The 19,594-nt window shown below is 60.7% G+C and overlaps 1 protein-coding gene across 1 annotated transcript in view; it reads left to right on the forward strand.

Moving 5' to 3' along the window:
- Window positions 1-19,594, forward strand: part of ATRN (attractin) — a 189,553-nt gene that overhangs the window by 72,170 nt on the left and 97,789 nt on the right. The window contains 16 exon segments of the mRNA XM_075346398.1: window positions 3,318-3,501; window positions 4,241-4,395; window positions 10,187-10,271; window positions 11,072-11,285; window positions 11,362-11,366; window positions 13,086-13,203; window positions 13,279-13,333; window positions 13,336-13,416; window positions 13,498-13,678; window positions 13,787-13,938; window positions 13,941-14,000; window positions 15,571-15,756; window positions 16,186-16,419; window positions 16,496-16,633; window positions 16,734-16,827; window positions 16,956-17,008. Of these exon segments, the coding sequence (XP_075202513.1) occupies window positions 3,318-3,501; window positions 4,241-4,395; window positions 10,187-10,271; window positions 11,072-11,285; window positions 11,362-11,366; window positions 13,086-13,203; window positions 13,279-13,333; window positions 13,336-13,416; window positions 13,498-13,678; window positions 13,787-13,938; window positions 13,941-14,000; window positions 15,571-15,756; window positions 16,186-16,419; window positions 16,496-16,633; window positions 16,734-16,827; window positions 16,956-17,008 (1,995 nt within the window).

The following is a 19,594-nucleotide window of genomic DNA, read 5'->3' on the forward strand; positions in this document are numbered from 1 at the left end:
CTTACCGGGAGGTTCCACAGGCCTCAACAGGATTCTCACCGTTTGAGCTCCTGTACGGGCGACGTGTGCGGGGCCCCCTGGCTCTGGTGAAAGAGGCTTGGGAAGGGGATTTGGCCACCCCTGGAGTGTCGGTTATCGAGTATGTCATGCGCTTCCGGGACAAAATGCAGGCCTTGACGCAACTGGTACACGACAATATGGCTCAAGCCCAGGCCGATCAGAAGCGTTGGTATGACCAGAACGCTTGTGAGAGGACCTACCAAGTGGGTCAAGAGGTGTGGGTACTGGTCCCCGTACCACAGGACAAGCTTCAGGCAGCCTGGGAAGGCCCATACCTCGTGTACCAGCAGCTCAACCCTGTGACGTACCTGGTCACCCTGGACCCTGCCCGTGGAAGGCGGAAGCCCTTCCATGTGAACATGATGAAGGCACATCATGAGCGGGAGGCATGTGCACTCCCTGTGTGCAACCTGCCCGAGGAGGGAGAAGCGGAAACCCTCTTGGATATGCTAGCCCAGGTTAGGGCAGGCGGATCCATTGAGGATGTGGAGGTTGGCCACCAGCTCTTGGAGGACCAACGGTCCCAGCTGTGGGCCACCCTACACCCCTTCCGGGGGTTGTTTACCAACCAGCCCGGAAGGACTGACTTGGCTGTCCATCACGTGGACACTGGGGATCATCCCCCGATCCGGCGTTCAGCATATCGGGTCTCCCTGGAGGTGCAGCAACACATGCGCCAGGAGATTGACGAGATGCTGAAGCTGGGGGTGATCCAGGCATCCAACAGCGCTTGGGCCTCGCCTGTAGTCCTCGTCCCTAAGAAGGACCGAACCACTCGGTTCTGCGTGGACTACAGGGGGCTCAATGCTGTCACGGTCGCCGATGCGTACCCAATGCCACGCATCGATGACCTGCTCGATCAGTTGGCCGGGGCTCAGTACCTGACCATCATGGATCTGAGCCGGGGATATTGGCAGATCCCCCTGACTCGCAAGGCCAGGGAACGCTCTGCCTTTATTACCCCATTTGGACTGTACGAGTCCACGGTGATGCCATTCGGGATGAGGAATGCCCCTGCCACTTTCCAGCGGATGGTCAACACCCTGCTCAAGGGACTTGAAGGGTACGCGGCCGCGTACCTGGATGACATTGCCGTCTTCAGTCCCACCTGGGAGGACCACCTAGAGCATCTAGCACAGGTGCTCAGGCGGATCCACCGGGCAGGTTTGACCATCAAGCCGGGAAAGTGTCAGCTGGCCATGAGCGAGGTCCAGTACCTCGGTCACCGGGTAGGTGGGAGAACACTGAAGCCCGAGCCTGAGAAAGTGGAAGCCATCGCATCCTGGCCCACCCCCAGGACCAAGAAGCAGGTGATGTCCTTCTTGGGGACCGCTGGGTACTATAGGAGGTTTGTTCCATGCTATAGCAGCCTGGCAAAGCCCTTGACGGACCTCACCAAGAAGAAGCTGCCCTCTGCAGTCGATTGGACAATGGACTGCGAGACAGCCTTCCGGGCCCTAAAGGACGCCCTGTCCAGCCCGCCCGTGCTACAGGCAGCCGACTTCACGCGGCCGTTTGTAGTACAGACCGACGCCAGTGACTTCGGCCTCGGTGCGGTGCTCAGCCAGGTGGACTCTGCGAGCCAAGAGCACCCAGTCTTGTACCTGAGCAGGAAGCTGTTACCAAGGGAAGTTGCCTATTCCACGATGGAGAAGGAGTGCCTGGCCATAGTGTGGGCCCTGCAGCGTCTGCAACCCTATCTATACGGGCGCCACTTCATCGTGGAGACGGACCACAATCCCCTCAGCTGGTTGCACACCGTCTCTGGGACGAATGGGCGATTGTTGCGATGGAGCCTTGCGCTCCAGCAATACAACTTCACCATTCGCCACAAAAGGGGCCGTGACCACGGTAACGCAGACGGGCTGTCCCGACAAGGGGAGGTCGCGGACGGGCGCACGGGGGAACACCGGAGTGTGCTGCCCCCTAGCGCCCTCAAAAGGGGGGAGGTGTGAGGTAAATCCGGAGATATGACGATAAATCATGACATTCAAGTCATGTCAGGAAGCCCTCTCCTGGTGTCACCCCCCCCCCTTCCCTTCACACAACTGGTTTAGCAACAAATCCATGGCCATGTCCTGTGATATGGAAATTAGGTGGCTTCAGGACAATGGACACAGGATGACTCCCTGCCGTCACCCTGTAGTAGGAGCTGCTAGCTAGTTAGCAAGGCTATGGAAATAGCCAGACAGAACGACTCCAGTAAAAAATGGTTCATATCTCGCAAGCCATATTTCCGATAAATATGGCAACCATAAAAATGGTGTCTCCGCATGTGGACGATGCCGGCACCCCCTTTTTATGGGAACAGGACATTGGGAAATGCCCCAGGCGTGATATCAGCCAATGGGGAACTGGCAGACAGGTCATGAGTCCCCTCGTTCTGTAGCTAAATTCATAACTATCACAGTGAGAGCGTTGACGTCCGTCTACGACGCTCCCAGGCAAAGTTATGGCCAAAATCCCCTTTTCTGGATAATTCTGATCCATGCAGGGGGAGTGGCAGTGCTTCCCCGTGAGGTCACTAAGGTAGGAGGGGACCTGGATTGCCCAGGTTGATAACCCTACTTCGGCCATTTTCCAGCGTTCTTCTGCTCGGGGGCCTGGTTGGGAAAGACCTGTGAGAGAGTTCCTAGAAACCTGGTCTACAGCGCCCCCCTGTGGCCAGACGCACAAGGTAACTGATTGAACTGTGTATGCCTGTTTGTAACCCATGCTTTGATTGTAACTGTACTCTGACATAACTGTATATTCTGTAGATTCCCTATTGTATATATTGTAGTTCTAGTGTGCTTTAGGCGATTAAATTATATAATTAATCCTGGGCTGTTCTGTTATCTCGATCTTGAATCCCACGTTTGTGTGTTCGGCTAATAGTTACCGTAAATCGGTTGGTGGCAGCGAATTGTGCCAAGGATTATTGTGGGGAGGCCAGTGAGACTCGGGAAGATATTATATATTCCGGCCGCGGAGGTCGGGGGAATATATACCCTACTCTCACCGGGGACCCTTCAATAATCGGCATAAGTAGTATAGCGGCCTCCTTGCTTATTGTCGGGCAATTCCATAATTGGCCTGACTATAAGAGGGGCGCTAGAGAGCGCGTCACGTGCTCTGTCTGTCGGTCGGGAGGTATAAAGGAGGGGTGACCCCCCACTTGTTACCCCCCGATTGTGACGTACTGGTAGCCAGCGCGGGGGATTTCTGAGTGACCCCCCCGGTGGTTTGTGACACTTTTCCTTTTTTTTTTTTTGTAGAAACTAATGTTTGGGACTTGGTTGAGACCCAAGGGGCTTTGGTCCAAGGCGGATACGGCCACAGCAGCGTTTATGATGAAACCACCCGCTCCATCTATATACATGGCGGATACAAAGCCTTCACCGCAAATAAGTATCGCCTGGCCGACGACCTGTACAAGTATGAGGTGGACAACAGCATGTGGTAGGTGTGGGGCGATGGGGGTCTGCTGGGGGCGGTGGGGTCCTGCGGGAGAGGTTAGGGGTCCTGTGGGAGAGGTTGGGGGTCCTGCGGGAGAGGTTGGGGGTCCTGCGGGAGAGGTTGGGGGTCCTGCGGGAGAGGTTGGGGGTCCTGCGGGAGAGGTTGGGGGTCCTGCGGGAGAGGTTGGGGGTCCTGCGGGAGAGGTTGGGGGTCCTGCGGGAGAGGTTGGGGGTCCTGCGGGAGAGGTTGGGGGTCCTGCGGGAGAGGTTGGGGGTCCGCTGGGGTCGGTGGGGGTCTGCTGGGGTCGGTGGGGGTCTGCTGGGGTCGGTGGGGGTCTGCTGGGGTCGGTGGGGGTCTGCTGGGGTCGGTGGGGGTCTGCGGGAATGGTAGGGGTCCTGCAGGAGAGGTTGGGGTCTGTGGGGTCGGTGGGGGTCTGCTGGGGTCGGTGGGGGTCTGCGGGAATGGTAGGGGTCCTGCAGGAGAGGTTGGGGGCGATGGGGGTCTGCTGGGGGCGGTTGGGGTCTGCGGGGCTTCTTGCACTCGGTGCCTTTCACATAGAGAATAGTGCTGATTTACTGTATAATGTGTGTGATGCTGCCCTCTGGTGGTGAGAATATGCACTGCAGCAGCACAGCTGAATTTTTCTGACATCAGAATAATGTATAATGTCCCAGCAGTGAAGGGGTTATTTTCACCGTATTTTATTATTTTTGACATTTTTGCGCTTTTTTCCATAATCCAGGAGAATCCTAAAAGACAGCAAGTTCTTCCGGTACCTGCACTCGGCGGTGATCGTCAGCGGCACCATGCTGGTGTTTGGAGGGAACACTCACAACGACACGTCCATGAGCTACGGAGCCAAGTGTTTCTCCAAGGACTTCATAGCGTACGACATTGGTGAGCGCAGAAGAGCGGTGCCCAATATCACGTCACGCCTGATCGCTGTTACACCTGACACTCCGTGTTCCGGATTATTGGTTAATGTGTTGCCTTCGCTTCTTGCTAAAGCGGCTGCTCCCTGTTTTGCAATCCCTGTCCCTGTGAGCTAGAAAGACCCAGTCACACACAGCAGATTTATGGCAAGTCCCCCCGGGTGTGTGAATGGGCAGCGTTCTGCAGCATGGATCTCTACATGATGGTGCATGATGTTCTGCATCAAAGCTTCACCTATGGTTCCCCGATTGAGGCCCCCTGGTGTGGATCCAGCCTGCGGTCCCTCGGCTTAGTCCCCCTGGTTTGGATATGGCCTGCGGTCCCTCGGCTGAGTCCCCCTGGTTTGGATACGGCCTGCGGTCCCTCGGCTGAGTCCCCCTGGTCCGGATACGGCCTGCGGTCCCTCGGCTGAGTCCCCCTGGTCCGGATACGGCCTGCGGTCCCTCGGCTTAGTCCCCCTGGTTTGGATACGGCCTGCGGTCCCTCGGCTGAGTCCCCCTGGTTTGGATACGGCCTGCGGTCCCTCGGCTGAGTCCCCCTGGTTTGGATACGTCCTGCGGTCCCCCGGCTGAGTCCCCCTGGTCCGGATCCGCCCTGCGGTCCCCCGGCTGAGTCCCCCTGGTCCGGATCCGCCCTGCGGTCCCCCGGCTGAGTCCCCCTGGTCCGGATCCGCCCTGCGGTCCCCCGGCTGAGTCCCCCTGGTCCGGATCCGCCCTGCGGTCCCCCGGCTGAGTCCCCCTGGTCCGGATCCGCCCTGCGGTCCCCCGGCTGAGTCCCCCTGGTCCGGATCCGCCCTGCGGTCCCCCGGCTGAGTCCCCCTGGTCCGGATCCGCCCTGCGGTCCCCCGGCTGAGTCCCCCTGGTCCGGATCCGCCCTGCGGTCCCCCGGCTGAGTCCCCCTGGTCCGGATCCGCCCTGCGGTCCCCCGGCTGAGTCCCCCTGGTCCGGATCCGCCCTGCGGTCCCCCGGCTGAGTCCCCCTGGTCCGGATCCGCCCTGCGGTCCCCCGGCTGAGTCCCCCTGGTCCGGATCCGCCCTGCGGTCCCCCGGCTGAGTCCCCCTGGTCCGGATCCGCCCTGCGGTCCCCCGGCTGAGTCCCCCTGGTCCGGATCCGCCCTGCGGTCCCCCGGCTGAGTCCCCCTGGTCCGGATCCGCCCTGCGGTCCCCCGGCTGAGTCCCCCTGGTCCGGATCCGCCCTGCGGTCCCCCGGCTGAGTCCCCCTGGTCCGGATCCGCCCTGCGGTCCCCCGGCTGAGTCCCCCTGGTCCGGATCCGCCCTGCGGTCCCCCGGCTGAGTCCCCCTGGTCCGGATCCGCCCTGCGGTCCCCCGGCTGAGTCCCCCTGGTCCGGATCCGCCCTGCGGTCCCCCGGCTGAGTCCCCCTGGTCCGGATCCGCCCTGCGGTCCCCCGGCTGAGTCCCCCTGGTCCGGATCCGCCCTGCGGTCCCCCGGCTGAGTCCCCCTGGTCCGGATCCGCCCTGCGGTCCCCCGGCTGAGTCCCCCTGGTCCGGATCCGCCCTGCGGTCCCCCGGCTGAGTCCCCCTGGTCCGGATCCGCCCTGCGGTCCCCCGGCTGAGTCCCCCTGGTCCGGATCCGCCCTGCGGTCCCCCGGCTGAGTCCCCCTGGTCCGGATCCGCCCTGCGGTCCCCCGGCTGAGTCCCCCTGGTCCGGATCCGCCCTGCGGTCCCCCGGCTGAGTCCCCCTGGTCCGGATCCGCCCTGCGGTCCCCCGGCTGAGTCCCCCTGGTCCGGATCCGCCCTGCGGTCCCCCGGCTGAGTCCCCCTGGTCCGGATCCGCCCTGCGGTCCCCCGGCTGAGTCCCCCTGGTCCGGATCCGCCCTGCGGTCCCCCGGCTGAGTCCCCCTGGTCCGGATCCGCCCTGCGGTCCCCCGGCTGAGTCCCCCTGGTCCGGATCCGCCCTGCGGTCCCCCGGCTGAGTCCCCCTGGTCCGGATCCGCCCTGCGGTCCCCCGGCTGAGTCCCCCTGGTCCGGATCCGCCCTGCGGTCCCCCGGCTGAGTCCCCCTGGTCCGGATCCGCCCTGCGGTCCCCCGGCTGAGTCCCCCTGGTCCGGATCCGCCCTGCGGTCCCCCGGCTGAGTCCCCCTGGTCCGGATCCGCCCTGCGGTCCCCCGGCTGAGTCCCCCTGGTCCGGATCCGCCCTGCGGTCCCCCGGCTGAGTCCCCCTGGTCCGGATCCGCCCTGCGGTCCCCCGGCTGAGTCCCCCTGGTCCGGATCCGCCCTGCGGTCCCCCGGCTGAGTCCCCCTGGTCCGGATCCGCCCTGCGGTCCCCCGGCTGAGTCCCCCTGGTCCGGATCCGCCCTGCGGTCCCCCGGCTGAGTCCCCCTGGTCCGGATCCGCCCTGCGGTCCCCCGGCTGAGTCCCCCTGGTCCGGATCCGCCCTGCGGTCCCCCGGCTGAGTCCCCCTGGTCCGGATCCGCCCTGCGGTCCCCCGGCTGAGTCCCCCTGGTCCGGATCCGCCCTGCGGTCCCCCGGCTGAGTCCCCCTGGTCCGGATCCGCCCTGCGGTCCCCCGGCTGAGTCCCCCTGGTCCGGATCCGCCCTGCGGTCCCCCGGCTGAGTCCCCCTGGTCCGGATCCGCCCTGCGGTCCCCCGGCTGAGTCCCCCTGGTCCGGATCCGCCCTGCGGTCCCCCGGCTGAGTCCCCCTGGTCCGGATCCGCCCTGCGGTCCCCCGGCTGAGTCCCCCTGGTCCGGATCCGCCCTGCGGTCCCCCGGCTGAGTCCCCCTGGTCCGGATCCGCCCTGCGGTCCCCCGGCTGAGTCCCCCTGGTCCGGATCCGCCCTGCGGTCCCCCGGCTGAGTCCCCCTGGTCCGGATCCGCCCTGCGGTCCCCCGGCTGAGTCCCCCTGGTCCGGATCCGCCCTGCGGTCCCCCGGCTGAGTCCCCCTGGTCCGGATCCGCCCTGCGGTCCCCCGGCTGAGTCCCCCTGGTCCGGATCCGCCCTGCGGTCCCCCGGCTGAGTCCCCCTGGTCCGGATCCGCCCTGCGGTCCCCCGGCTGAGTCCCCCTGGTCCGGATCCGCCCTGCGGTCCCCCGGCTGAGTCCCCCTGGTCCGGATCCGCCCTGCGGTCCCCCGGCTGAGTCCCCCTGGTCCGGATCCGCCCTGCGGTCCCCCGGCTGAGTCCCCCTGGTCCGGATCCGCCCTGCGGTCCCCCGGCTGAGTCCCCCTGGTCCGGATCCGCCCTGCGGTCCCCCGGCTGAGTCCCCCTGGTCCGGATCCGCCCTGCGGTCCCCCGGCTGAGTCCCCCTGGTCCGGATCCGCCCTGCGGTCCCCCGGCTGAGTCCCCCTGGTCCGGATCCGCCCTGCGGTCCCCCGGCTGAGTCCCCCTGGTCCGGATCCGCCCTGCGGTCCCCCGGCTGAGTCCCCCTGGTCCGGATCCGCCCTGCGGTCCCCCGGCTGAGTCCCCCTGGTCCGGATCCGCCCTGCGGTCCCCCGGCTGAGTCCCCCTGGTCCGGATCCGCCCTGCGGTCCCCCGGCTGAGTCCCCCTGGTCCGGATCCGCCCTGCGGTCCCCCGGCTGAGTCCCCCTGGTCCGGATCCGCCCTGCGGTCCCCCGGCTGAGTCCCCCTGGTCCGGATCCGCCCTGCGGTCCCCCGGCTGAGTCCCCCTGGTCCGGATCCGCCCTGCGGTCCCCCGGCTGAGTCCCCCTGGTCCGGATCCGCCCTGCGGTCCCCCGGCTGAGTCCCCCTGGTCCGGATCCGCCCTGCGGTCCCCCGGCTGAGTCCCCCTGGTCCGGATCCGCCCTGCGGTCCCCCGGCTGAGTCCCCCTGGTCCGGATCCGCCCTGCGGTCCCCCGGCTGAGTCCCCCTGGTCCGGATCCGCCCTGCGGTCCCCCGGCTGAGTCCCCCTGGTCCGGATCCGCCCTGCGGTCCCCCGGCTGAGTCCCCCTGGTCCGGATCCGCCCTGCGGTCCCCCGGCTGAGTCCCCCTGGTCCGGATCCGCCCTGCGGTCCCCCGGCTGAGTCCCCCTGGTCCGGATCCGCCCTGCGGTCCCCCGGCTGAGTCCCCCTGGTCCGGATCCGCCCTGCGGTCCCCCGGCTGAGTCCCCCTGGTCCGGATCCGCCCTGCGGTCCCCCGGCTGAGTCCCCCTGGTCCGGATCCGCCCTGCGGTCCCCCGGCTGAGTCCCCCTGGTCCGGATCCGCCCTGCGGTCCCCCGGCTGAGTCCCCCTGGTCCGGATCCGCCCTGCGGTCCCCCGGCTGAGTCCCCCTGGTCCGGATCCGCCCTGCGGTCCCCCGGCTGAGTCCCCCTGGTCCGGATCCGCCCTGCGGTCCCCCGGCTGAGTCCCCCTGGTCCGGATCCGCCCTGCGGTCCCCCGGCTGAGTCCCCCTGGTCCGGATCCGCCCTGCGGTCCCCCGGCTGAGTCCCCCTGGTCCGGATCCGCCCTGCGGTCCCCCGGCTGAGTCCCCCTGGTCCGGATCCGCCCTGCGGTCCCCCGGCTGAGTCCCCCTGGTCCGGATCCGCCCTGCGGTCCCCCGGCTGAGTCCCCCTGGTCCGGATCCGGCCTGCGGTCCCCCGGCTGAGTCCCCCTGGTCCGGATCCGGCCTGCGGTCCCCCGGCTGAGTCCCCCTGGTCCGGATCCGGCCTGCGGTCCCCCGGCTGAGTCCCCCTGGTCCGGATCCGGCCTGCGGTCCCCCGGCTGAGTCCCCCTGGTCCGGATCCGGCCTGCGGTCCCCCGGCTGAGTCCCCCTGGTCCGGATCCGGCCTGCGGTCCCCCGGCTGAGTCCCCCTGGTCCGGATCCGGCCTGCGGTCCCCCGGCTGAGTCCCCCTGGTCCGGATCCGGCCTGCGGTCCCCCGGCTGAGTCACTTTGGTCCGGATCCAGGTCTGCGGTCCCCCGGCTGAGTCCCCCTGGTCCGGATCCGGCCTGCGGTCCCCCGGCTGAGTCACTTTGGTCCGGATCCAGGTCTGCGGTTCCCCGGCTGAGCCTCTGACTGGGTTTGGGCTTACTGATGAAGTTTGTCTTAGCATTTATTGGCGTAACTTTGTGTTACTGGATTATCAGGTGCTGGATTATTGGAGGGTGACTACAGGCTACTTTTTTCTCCACCCTGGATGTCTCCGGGCCGCATGGTTCTTGCTGCGTCTCCTCCCAATAATGAGGCCTCTGGATCTCTCTTATTATGAGGGTTTCGGGCAGAGGTCTCCGGAGGGGGATTTACCATTATTTGGCGTCGCACCCTGGGGGTTTTCGGCTCGTGTGGGTGCAATGATGAGTTTGGTTATGTAGCGTTGGTGTTTATTGCCTGTTAATAGGGCGCCGTGAGCAATCAATCGCTTATTAGAGACAATAGAGGCTTATTACAGGCGCCGCTTATCAGGGGAAAGCAAGAATATCAAGAGTCTAGAAAAACCGAGCTCCCGGGTCACCGCCGAAACCACCGCAGCAATTATCCGCTTCCGGCCTCTGTGGCCTCTGCACTGCTCGTGTTACGCCCCGGTCTGTGGGCCCCGGCACGGCCCGTGTGACGCCCTGGTCTGTGGGCCCCGGCACGGCCCGTGTGACGCCCCGGTCTCTGCTGCAGGCAGTTGTTAGCGGCAGGTGATCAGCAGCTTCCGGTCCCGTGCATGGCGCCACATATCTCCACTGACGTGCTGTGCCTGCAGCAGCGATGAGCAGACACTGAAGGCGGCTTCTGAGCGTGTCACTTGATAAGATTTTCTGAATTATCGGATGCTGGATTATAAGATCCTCCGTGTCCATATTATATTATAACGTTTATATGTTTTCTTTGCTTTCTGTCCAGCGTGTGACACCTGGCACGTTCTGCCTCCTCCCACTCTGGATCATGACATCAATCGCTTTGGTCACACCGCCGTCCTGAAAAACAGGTAAAAGTTTATTTTTGTTGCTGGATTGATGGCCCCTACCTCCTCCTCACCGGCCCGACTGGTGGCCCCCACCTCCTCCTCCCCGGCCAGACTGGTGGCCCCCACCTCCTCCTCCCCGGCCCGACTGGTGGCCCCCACCTCCTCCTCACCGGCCAGACTGGTGGCCCCCACCTCCTCCTCCCCGGCCAGACTGGTGGCCCCCACCTCCTCCTCACCGGCCCGACTGGTGGCCCCCACCTCCTCCTCCCCGGCCAGACTGGTGGCCCCCACCTCCTCCTCCCCGGCCCGACTGGTGGCCCCCACCTCCTCCTCCCCGGCCCGACTGGTGGCCCCCACCTCCTCCTCCCCGGCCCGACTGGTGGCCCCCACCTCCTCCTCACCGGCCAGACTGGCAGCCCCCACCTCCTCCTCCCCATCCAGACTGGTGGCCCCCACCTCCTCCTCCTCCCCGGCCAGACTGGCGGCCCCCACCTCCTCCTCCCCATCCAGACTGGTGGCCCCCACCTCCTCTTCCCCGGCCCGACTGGTGGCCCCCACCTCCTCCTCCTTGGCCGGACTGGCAGCCCCCACCTCCTCCTCCCCGGCCAGGCTGGCAGCCCCCACCTCCTCCTCCCCGGCCAGACTGGCAGCCCCCACCTCCTCCTCCCCGGCCAGACTGGCGGCCCCCACCTCCTCCTCCCCGGCCGGACTGGCGGCCCCCACCTCCTCCTCCCCGGCCGGACTGGCGGCCCCCACCTCCTCCTCCCCGGCCGGACTTTTTGTTCCACCTGAAGACTAATTCAGTTTCTTTTTTTTTCCAGCACAATGTTCGTGTTTGGCGGCTTTAACAGCCTCCTCCTCAGCGACGTCCTGATGTATACATCCAAGAGCTGCGAGGCGTTCAGCACCAGCGCGTCGTGCGTTGCGGCAGGACCCGGAGTGCGGTGCGTCTGGGACAGCGAAGTCTCTGAGTGCTTGTCCTGGGAGCAGGCCACCGAGAAGCAGCGCAACGACACCGTCCTGTCGTGTCCTGCCGTCATATGTAAGAGCTCCGCACGCGTCCACATCTGATATTTCTCTGGTTACTGAAGTATAGTTACTAACGTTCCAGAAGTTGTCTGATGACCCAATATCGTCCCCATTCAACCCCTCCGGGCCGCGGGGAGCATGTGTCCACCCATCCAGCAATGATCCCTTTCCATTGGATAAATGTCAGTTTATGTAGAGCAATGACTTATTTAAACTGATGATGTAATGTTCTGGAGGTACAGTGGATATTAAAAGTTTACACACCCCTGGTAAACAATGAGATGCCTTTGCTGTGTTGCAGCTGTTTACAGACTTTTCTCTTTGCTGTAAATACAACTAAGCAAATGTCAGGAAAATTCTCCTAGAGTACAGGATGGATTTACTATTTAACATGAGAGTAAATGTGATCAGCTAATTCTGACCACAACCACGTCCCCAATTATTTGAGGAATGAGATCCCTTTGCTGTGTTGCCAGCTGTTTATTGACTTTTCTCTTTGCTGTAAATACAAGTCAGAAAATGTCAGTAAAATCCTAGAGTAAAGGATGGTTATACTATGTAACATGAGTGTAAATGTAACTGGCTAATTCTGACCACAACCACGTCCCCAATTATTTGAGGAATGAGATCCCTTTGCTGTGTTGCAGCAGTGTACCACCTTGCTCTTTGCTGTAAATACAACTAAGTAAATGTCAGTAAAATCCTCCTAGAGTAAAGCATGGTTATACTATGTAACATGAGAGTAAATGTGATCAGCTAATTCTGAACACAACTAAATCCCCAAATATTTGAGGAAGGAAATCCCTTTGCTGTGTTGTCAGCTGTTTTCGGACCTTGCTCTTTGCTGTAAATACAAGTCAGAAAATGTCAGTAAAATCCTAGAGTAAAGGATGGTTATACTATGTAACACGAGTGTAAATGTAACAGGCTAATTCTGACCACAACCACATCCCCAATTATTCGAGGAATGAGATCCCTTTGCTGTGTTGTCAGCTGTTTACGGACCTTGCTTTTTGCTATAAATACAACAAAGAAAATGTCAGGAAAATACTAGAGTAAATAATAGTTATACTATGTAAAAAGAATGTAAATGTAACTGGCTAATTCTAACCACAACCACGTCCCCAATTATTCGAGGAATGAGATCCCTTTGCTGTGTTGTCAGCTGTTTACGGACCTTGCTCTTTGCCATAAATACAAGTAAGAAAATGCCAGTAAAATCCTCCTAGAGTAAAGGATGGTTATACTATGTAACATGAGTGTAAATGTAACTGGCTAATTCTGACCACAACCACATCCCCAATTATTCGAGGAATGAGATCCCTTTGCTGTGTTGCAGCTGTTTACAGACCTTGCTCTTTGCCATAAATACAAGTAAGAAAATGTCAGTAAAATCCTAGAGTAAATGATGGTTATACTATGTAATATAAGTATAAATATGATTCGGAATACAGCCACATCCCCAAGTATAAGAGGGTGTGAACACTTATGCAACCACATTATTTCAGCTGTTATTTTTTATTTTCCCCTCAAAATGATTTTTCAGTTTCATTCTCAATGGTGGAAAAAGTCCTGATTGATTCTTCTTGATATTTTTTTTATCTTATTTATATACACCAGGGGTGTGTAGACTTTGTATATCCACTTTGTGTGTATATCTGCACAAATTCCATTACCAATACACAAAGGGCTTTACCAGGTAAGAAGTTGGGGACGACATGGTCGGTCATTCTGCATTTATTTACCGTATGTGATGGTTTTGCCTCCTTCGCTCCCTCCTCTTACCTAAAATTCCCTCTGCCGCAGATTCGGACGGGACAGCCGCTGTGACCAGTACACGGACTGCTTAAGCTGCACGGTGAACTCCAACGGCTGCCGCTGGTGTAACGACCAATGCATGTCCCTGAATCAGAACTGCAGCCAGGTCAGTGACCCCCGGACAGGCCGGACCCCCGGGGTAATACATGCTGTGTGTACCCACTGTATGCTCTGCCCTCAGGGAGCCATCACGCCGTACGAGCCGTGCCCCAAGAGCAACTACGGCTTCTACTGCAACAGAAGACGAGCTGCAAGAGCTGCGCCATGGACCAGAACTGTCAATGGGAGCCGCGCAACCAGGAGTGCATCGGCCTGCCAGGTAATGCAGCACCACACATCGTCCATGGACGACCATTGATTTCATTGGGCATCATGCTCACGATTCCACCATTTTCCCCAGAGAACATCTGCGGAGCCAACTGGCATCTGGTGGAAAGCTCCTGCCTGAAGATCACCAACACCAAGGACACTTACGACAACTCCAAGCTGTCGTGCCGCGGCCAGAATGCCATGCTGGCGTCCCTCACCACCCCGAAGAAAGTGGAGTTTGTGGTGAAGCAGCTGCAGAACATGCAGGTACCGTCCTCTGTGCGCCACGTCCGAGGCACCACTTTCACGACTGATCGTTCATCTTCGTTCCCCAAAAATATTTTGACTCAAATTGAAATTTATTTTTCTCGCAGGCGAAGACTGAGCTCACCCCCTTGGGTCGGCCTCCGGAAGATCAACATTTCCTACTGGTGCTGGGAGGACATGTCGCCCTTCACTAACACCACCCTGCAGTGGCAGAGCGGGGAGCCGAGCGACGCCGGCTTCTGTGGCTACCTGGCTGAACCTTCACCGTCGGCCTCAAAGCTGCAACCTGCATCCACGAGATAAATGGCAGCATTTGTGAAAGGCCAGGTGATTGCTATGTGACAGACCCACTGTGACCGGCACCTGTGAATATGGACCTATTGTGACCGGCGCCCGCGCTACGGACTCATTGTGACCGACGCCTGCACTACGGACCCACTTTGACCGGCGCCCATCCTATGGACCCACTGTCACCAGCGCCCGCTCTACAGACCCATTGTGACCAGCATCCACTGAACGGACCCATTATGACCGGCGCCCGCAGTACAGACTCATTGTGACCGGCGCCCGCGCTACAGACTCATTGTGACCGGCGCCCGCGCTACAGACTCATTGTGACCGGCGCCCGCGCTACAGACTCATTGTGACCGGCGCCCGCGCTACAGACTCATTGTGACCGGCGCCCGCGCTACAGACTCATTGTGACGGCGCCCGCGCTACAGACTCATTGTGACCGGCGCCCGCCGCTATAGACTCATTGTGACCGGCGCCCATCCTACGGACCCATTGTGACCGGCGCTCACTGTACGGACCCACTGTATGGACGCATTGTGAGCGGCACCTGCTCTGCGGGACCCACTGTGACTGGCACCTGCTCTGCGGAACCCACTGTGACCGGCGCCCGCTCTACGGACGCATTATGACAGGCACCCACTGTACGGACGCATTGTGAGCAGCACCTGCTCTATGGACCTACTGTGACCGGCGCCCGCTCTATGGACCCACTGTGACTGGCGCCCGCTCTATGGACCCACTGTGACTACCGCCCATGCTACGGACCCATAGTGACCGGCGCCCGTGCTACGGACCCATAGTGACCGACGCCCATGCTACGGACCCATAGTGACCGGCGCCCGTGCTACGGACCCATAGAGACCGGCGCCAGTTGTACGGACCCATAGTGACAGGCGCCCGTGCTACAGACCCATAGTGGCAGGCGCCCATGCTACGGACCCATAGAGACCGGCGCCCGTGCTACGGACCCATAGAGACCGGCGCCCGTGCTACGGACCCATAGAGACCGGCGCCCGTGCTACGGACCCATAGAGACCGGCGCCAGCTGTACGGACCCATAGTGACAGGCGCCCGTGCTACGGACCCAAAGTGACCGGCGCCTGTGCTACGGACCCATAGTGACCGGCGCCCGTGCTACCGACCCATAGTGACCGGCGCCCGTGCTACCGACCCATAGTGACCGGCGCCCGTGCTACGGACCCATAGTGACAGGTGCCCGTGCTACGGACCCATAGTGACAGGTGCCCGTGCTACGGACCCATAGTGACAGGCGCCCGTGCTACAGACCCATAGTGACAGTCGCCCGTGCTACCGACCCATAGTGACAGGCGCCCGTGCTACCGACCCATAGTGACAGGCGCCCGTGCTACCGACCCATAGTGACAGGCGCCCGTGCTACCGACCCATAGTGACAGGCGCCCGTGCTACCGACCCATAGTGACAGGCGCCCGTGCTACGGACCCATTGTGACCGGCGCCCGTGCTACGGACCCATTGTAGCAACGGTGCCAGTGCCCAGGACTCACGCTTGCACAGTTTAAGGACAGTAACTGGCGTGTTTAGCACCTTCCCTCTATTAATGACATTATTACCTTCTCTTACAGCCAATCAGAGCGCCAAGCAGTGTCGCATCCCGTGTGCCTCCAGGGCGCAGTGTTCGGAGTGCACCAGCGCCAGCTCCGAGTGCATGTGGTGCAGTAACATGAAGCAGTGCGTGGACTCCAACGCCTACGTGGCTTCCTTCCCATACGGGCAGTGTATGGAGTGGTACACCATGAGCAACTGCCCACGTATGTACCGTATTGTGTTAGTCTGGACTGTTTTCTCCTATGTCCTGTGCAGAGCATGTTACTGAGGCCATTGCACATACACCCGTTGTCAAGGAGGAATTTGGGTGAAGACTGCTAATGGAGTCTTCGTTTGGGATATCCAGAGACGGTGTCGTATTAGCTGTATACCAGTGTTGATATATCAATGTATCAGACAATGAATACATAAGACATGTTCTCCTTGAGCTAGCATCACCAACTTAACTTGTGTTTGGAAGACACCCAATTATACAGAAAAGCTACTTTGGCCTTGAAATTAAACAGGGAGTTCTCCACTCCTTAATTTCTCACAGCATTATATTCTTATTACGTTTAAACAAACATACTATAGCTCAAACCACCTTCACACTGTCATTCAGGTTTACATGTCGTCTTTTATGTCCTCCGCAGCGGAGAACTGCTCCGGATACCGGACCTGTGCCCAGTGCCTGGAGCAGCCGGGATGCGGCTGGTGCACCGACCCCAGTAACACCGGGAAGGGCCAGTGCATGGAGGCCTCGTCCCGGGGACCCATGAGGATGCCAAATGCTTCCGGGATTGCAAAACCAAAGTCCGAGCCGGTCCTGGACCCCAGCCTGTGCCCGAGCGACAACCATTATAACTGGTCCTTCATCCAGTGTCCAGGTACCCAGCAGATTACAGACTGCCGCATGCTGGGACTTGTAGTCCTACCTCATTTATTGACCTGTCGCATTTGCAGCCTGCCAGTGCAACGGACACAGCAAGTGCATCAATGAGAGCGTGTGCGAGAAGTGCCAGGACCTGACCACCGGCAAGAACTGCGACACCTGCATCTCCGGCTACTACGGGGACCCCACCAACGGGGGATCCTGCCAGCGTACGTAGCCCCCCGTTTGCGAGCACCAGCGTCCTGACTGCAGAGCCGCACGGCCTCACCGCTCCCGGATAATATTTGATTATTGTTTTTTCTTTTGCAGCCTGCAAATGTAACGGGCACGCGTCCATGTGCAACACCAACAGCGGCAAGTGCTTCTGTACCACCAAGGGCATCAAAGGGGAAGAGTGCCAGCTGTGAGTACCACCCGCTGTACATGGTGATACACGCTCAGCTCTGCTACATCTGTGCTCAGTCAGCGGCACACACCAGTGTATGAGGCGCCAGTGACTGATCAGGGCTCTCTCCTCTGCCTCATCTATAGGTGCGAAGTGGAGAATCGATATCAAGGAAACCCGCTGAAAGGAACGTGTTACTGTGAGTGCGGAATATGATGGAGGATCGGGGGGTGCAGGATTAGGGAGTGCAGTGTATAGGGGGACTGTGCATAGGATCATGGCGAGGCGTAGGGGAGGGGACAGTGCATAGGATTGAGGGACGAAGAGGAGGGGGCGGGCAGTGTGTAGGATTGTGGGGGGTTGCCGGATATTGGCCGTGGCATAGGATCTGGTGCATAGTGTTGCCAGAAAGGGAGAGTTTGCAGGATCGTGGGAAGGCGCAGGGGAGCGGAGGCTGTGTAGGATCTGGGGGTGCAGGGGAGAGGAGGGTGCGTAGGATCTGGGGGTGCAGTGTGGCCAGAAGGGGGGGTAGGGTATGTAGGATCAGGGTGGGTGCAGGGGAGAGGAGGTTGTGTAGGATCTGGGGGCGCAGGGGAGAGGACGGTGCGTAGGATCTGGAGGTGCAGTGTGGCCAGAAGAGGGGTAGGGTGTGTAGGATCAGGGTGGGTGCAGGGGAGAGGAAGTTGTGTAGGATCTGGGGGTGCAGGGGAGAGGACGGTGTATAGATTCTGGTGGTGCAGTGTGGCCAGAAGGGGGGTAGGGTGTGTAGGATCAGGCTCGGTGCAGGGGAGAGGAGGTTGTGTAGGATCTGGGGGTGCAGTGTGGTTGAACATTTGCTTTCTGTCTCTGGTGGTATGACAGTGCCACCTGTAGGCCAGTACAGGGCACTGCGCACAGTGGAGTGGGATTATCGCTCTTGTATTACTGTGTTACTTGCTTTCATGCTATCGGTATTTAGCACTGTGTCGGGGTTTTCTTGTGACATTTGCCCATTGCAGCATCCTGCAGATCTTCCTACGTGCCGGCGTCCCCTGTGTCGCTCACTCTCTCCTCTCTCCCATGTGTCGCTCACTCTCTCTCCTCTCTCCCCTGTGTCGCTCACTCTCTCCTCTCTCCCCTGTGTCGCTCACTCTCTCCTCTCTCCCCTGTGTCGCTCACTCTCTCCTCTCTCCCCTATGTCGCTCACTCTCTCTCCTCTCTCCCCTGTGTCGCTCACTCTCTCCTCTCTCCCCTATGTCGCTCACTCTCTCTCCTCTCTCCCCTGTGTCGCTCACTCTCTCCTCTCTCCCCTATGTCGCTCACTCTCTCTCCTCTCTCCCCTGTGTCGCTCACTCTCTCTCCTCTCTCCCCTGTGTCGCTCACTCTCTCTCCTCTCTCCCCTGTGTCGCTCACTCTCTCTCCTCTCTCCCCTGTGTCGCTCACTCTCTCTCCTCTCTCCCCTGTGTCGCTCACTCTCTCTCCTCTCTCCCCTGTGTCGCTCACTCTCTCTCCTCTCTCCCCTGTGTCGCTCACTCTCTCCTCTCTCTCCCCTGTGTCGCTCACTCTCTCCTCTCTCTCCCCTGTGTCGCTCACTCTCTCCTCTCCCTCCCCTGTGTCGCTCACTCTCTCCTCTCTCCCCTGTGTCGCTCACTCTCTCTCGCCTCTCTCTCCCCTGTGTCGCTCACTCTCTCGCCCCTCTCTCCCCTGTGTCGCTCACTCTCTCCTCTCTCCCCTGTGTCGCTAACTCTCTCCTCTCTCCCCTGTGTCGCTCACTCTCTCCTCTCTCCCCTGTGTCGCTAACTCTCTCCTCTCTCCCCTGTGTCGCTAACTCTCTCCTCTCTCCCCTGTGTCGCTAACTCTCTCCTCTCTCCCCTGTGTCGCTCACTCTCTCCTCTCTCCCCTGTGTCGCTAACTCTCTCCTCTCTCCCCTGTGTCGCTAACTCTCTCCTCTCTCCCCTGTGTCGCTCACTCTCTCCTCTCTCCCCTGTGTCGCTCACTCTCTCCTCTCTCCCCTGTGTCGCTAACTCTCTCCTCTCTCCCCTGTGTCGCTCACTCTCTCCTCTCTCGCCTGTGTCGCTCACTCTCTCCTGTGTCGCTCACTCTCTCCTCTCTCTCCTGTGTCGCTCTCTCTCCTCTCTCCTGTGTCGCTCTCTCCTCTCTCCTGTGTCGCTCGCTCCCTCTCCTCTCTCACTCTCCCCTGTCGCTCGCTCTCTCTCTCCCCTGTCGCGCTCTCTCTCTCTCTCTCTCTCCTCACTCTCTCTCTCTCTCTCTCCCCTGTGTCGCTCACTCTCTCTTCTCTCTCTCTCTCTCTCTCTCTCTCTCTCCTCACTCTCTCTCTCTCTCTCGCCTCTCTCTCCCCTGTGTCGCTCACTTTCTCTCTCTCTCCCCTCTGTCGCTCACTTTCTCTCTCTCCCCTGTGTCGCTCACTTTCTCTCTCTCTCTCCCCTGTGTCACTCACTCTCTCCTCTCTCTCCCCTGTGTCGCTCACTCTCTCCTCTCTCTCCCCTGTGTCGCTCACTCTCTCCTCTCTCTCCCCTGTGTCGCTCACTCTCGCCTCTCTCTCCCCTGTGTCGCTCACTCTCTCCTCTCTCTCCCCTGTGTCGCTCACTCTCTCCTCTCTCTCCCCTGTGTCGCTCACTCTCTCCTCTCTCTCCCCTGTGTCGCTCACTCTCTCCTCTCTCTCCCCTGTGTCGCTCACTTCCTCTCTCCCCTGTGTCGCTCACTCTCTCTCGCCTCTCTCTCCCCTGTGTCGCTCACTCTCTCGCCCCTCTCTCCCCTGTGTCGCTCACTCTCTCGCCTCTCTCCC

Source organism: Anomaloglossus baeobatrachus, chromosome 1, assembly GCF_048569485.1.
Source record: "Anomaloglossus baeobatrachus isolate aAnoBae1 chromosome 1, aAnoBae1.hap1, whole genome shotgun sequence".
In the NCBI taxonomy this organism is placed as follows: domain Eukaryota; kingdom Metazoa; phylum Chordata; class Amphibia; order Anura; family Aromobatidae; genus Anomaloglossus; species Anomaloglossus baeobatrachus.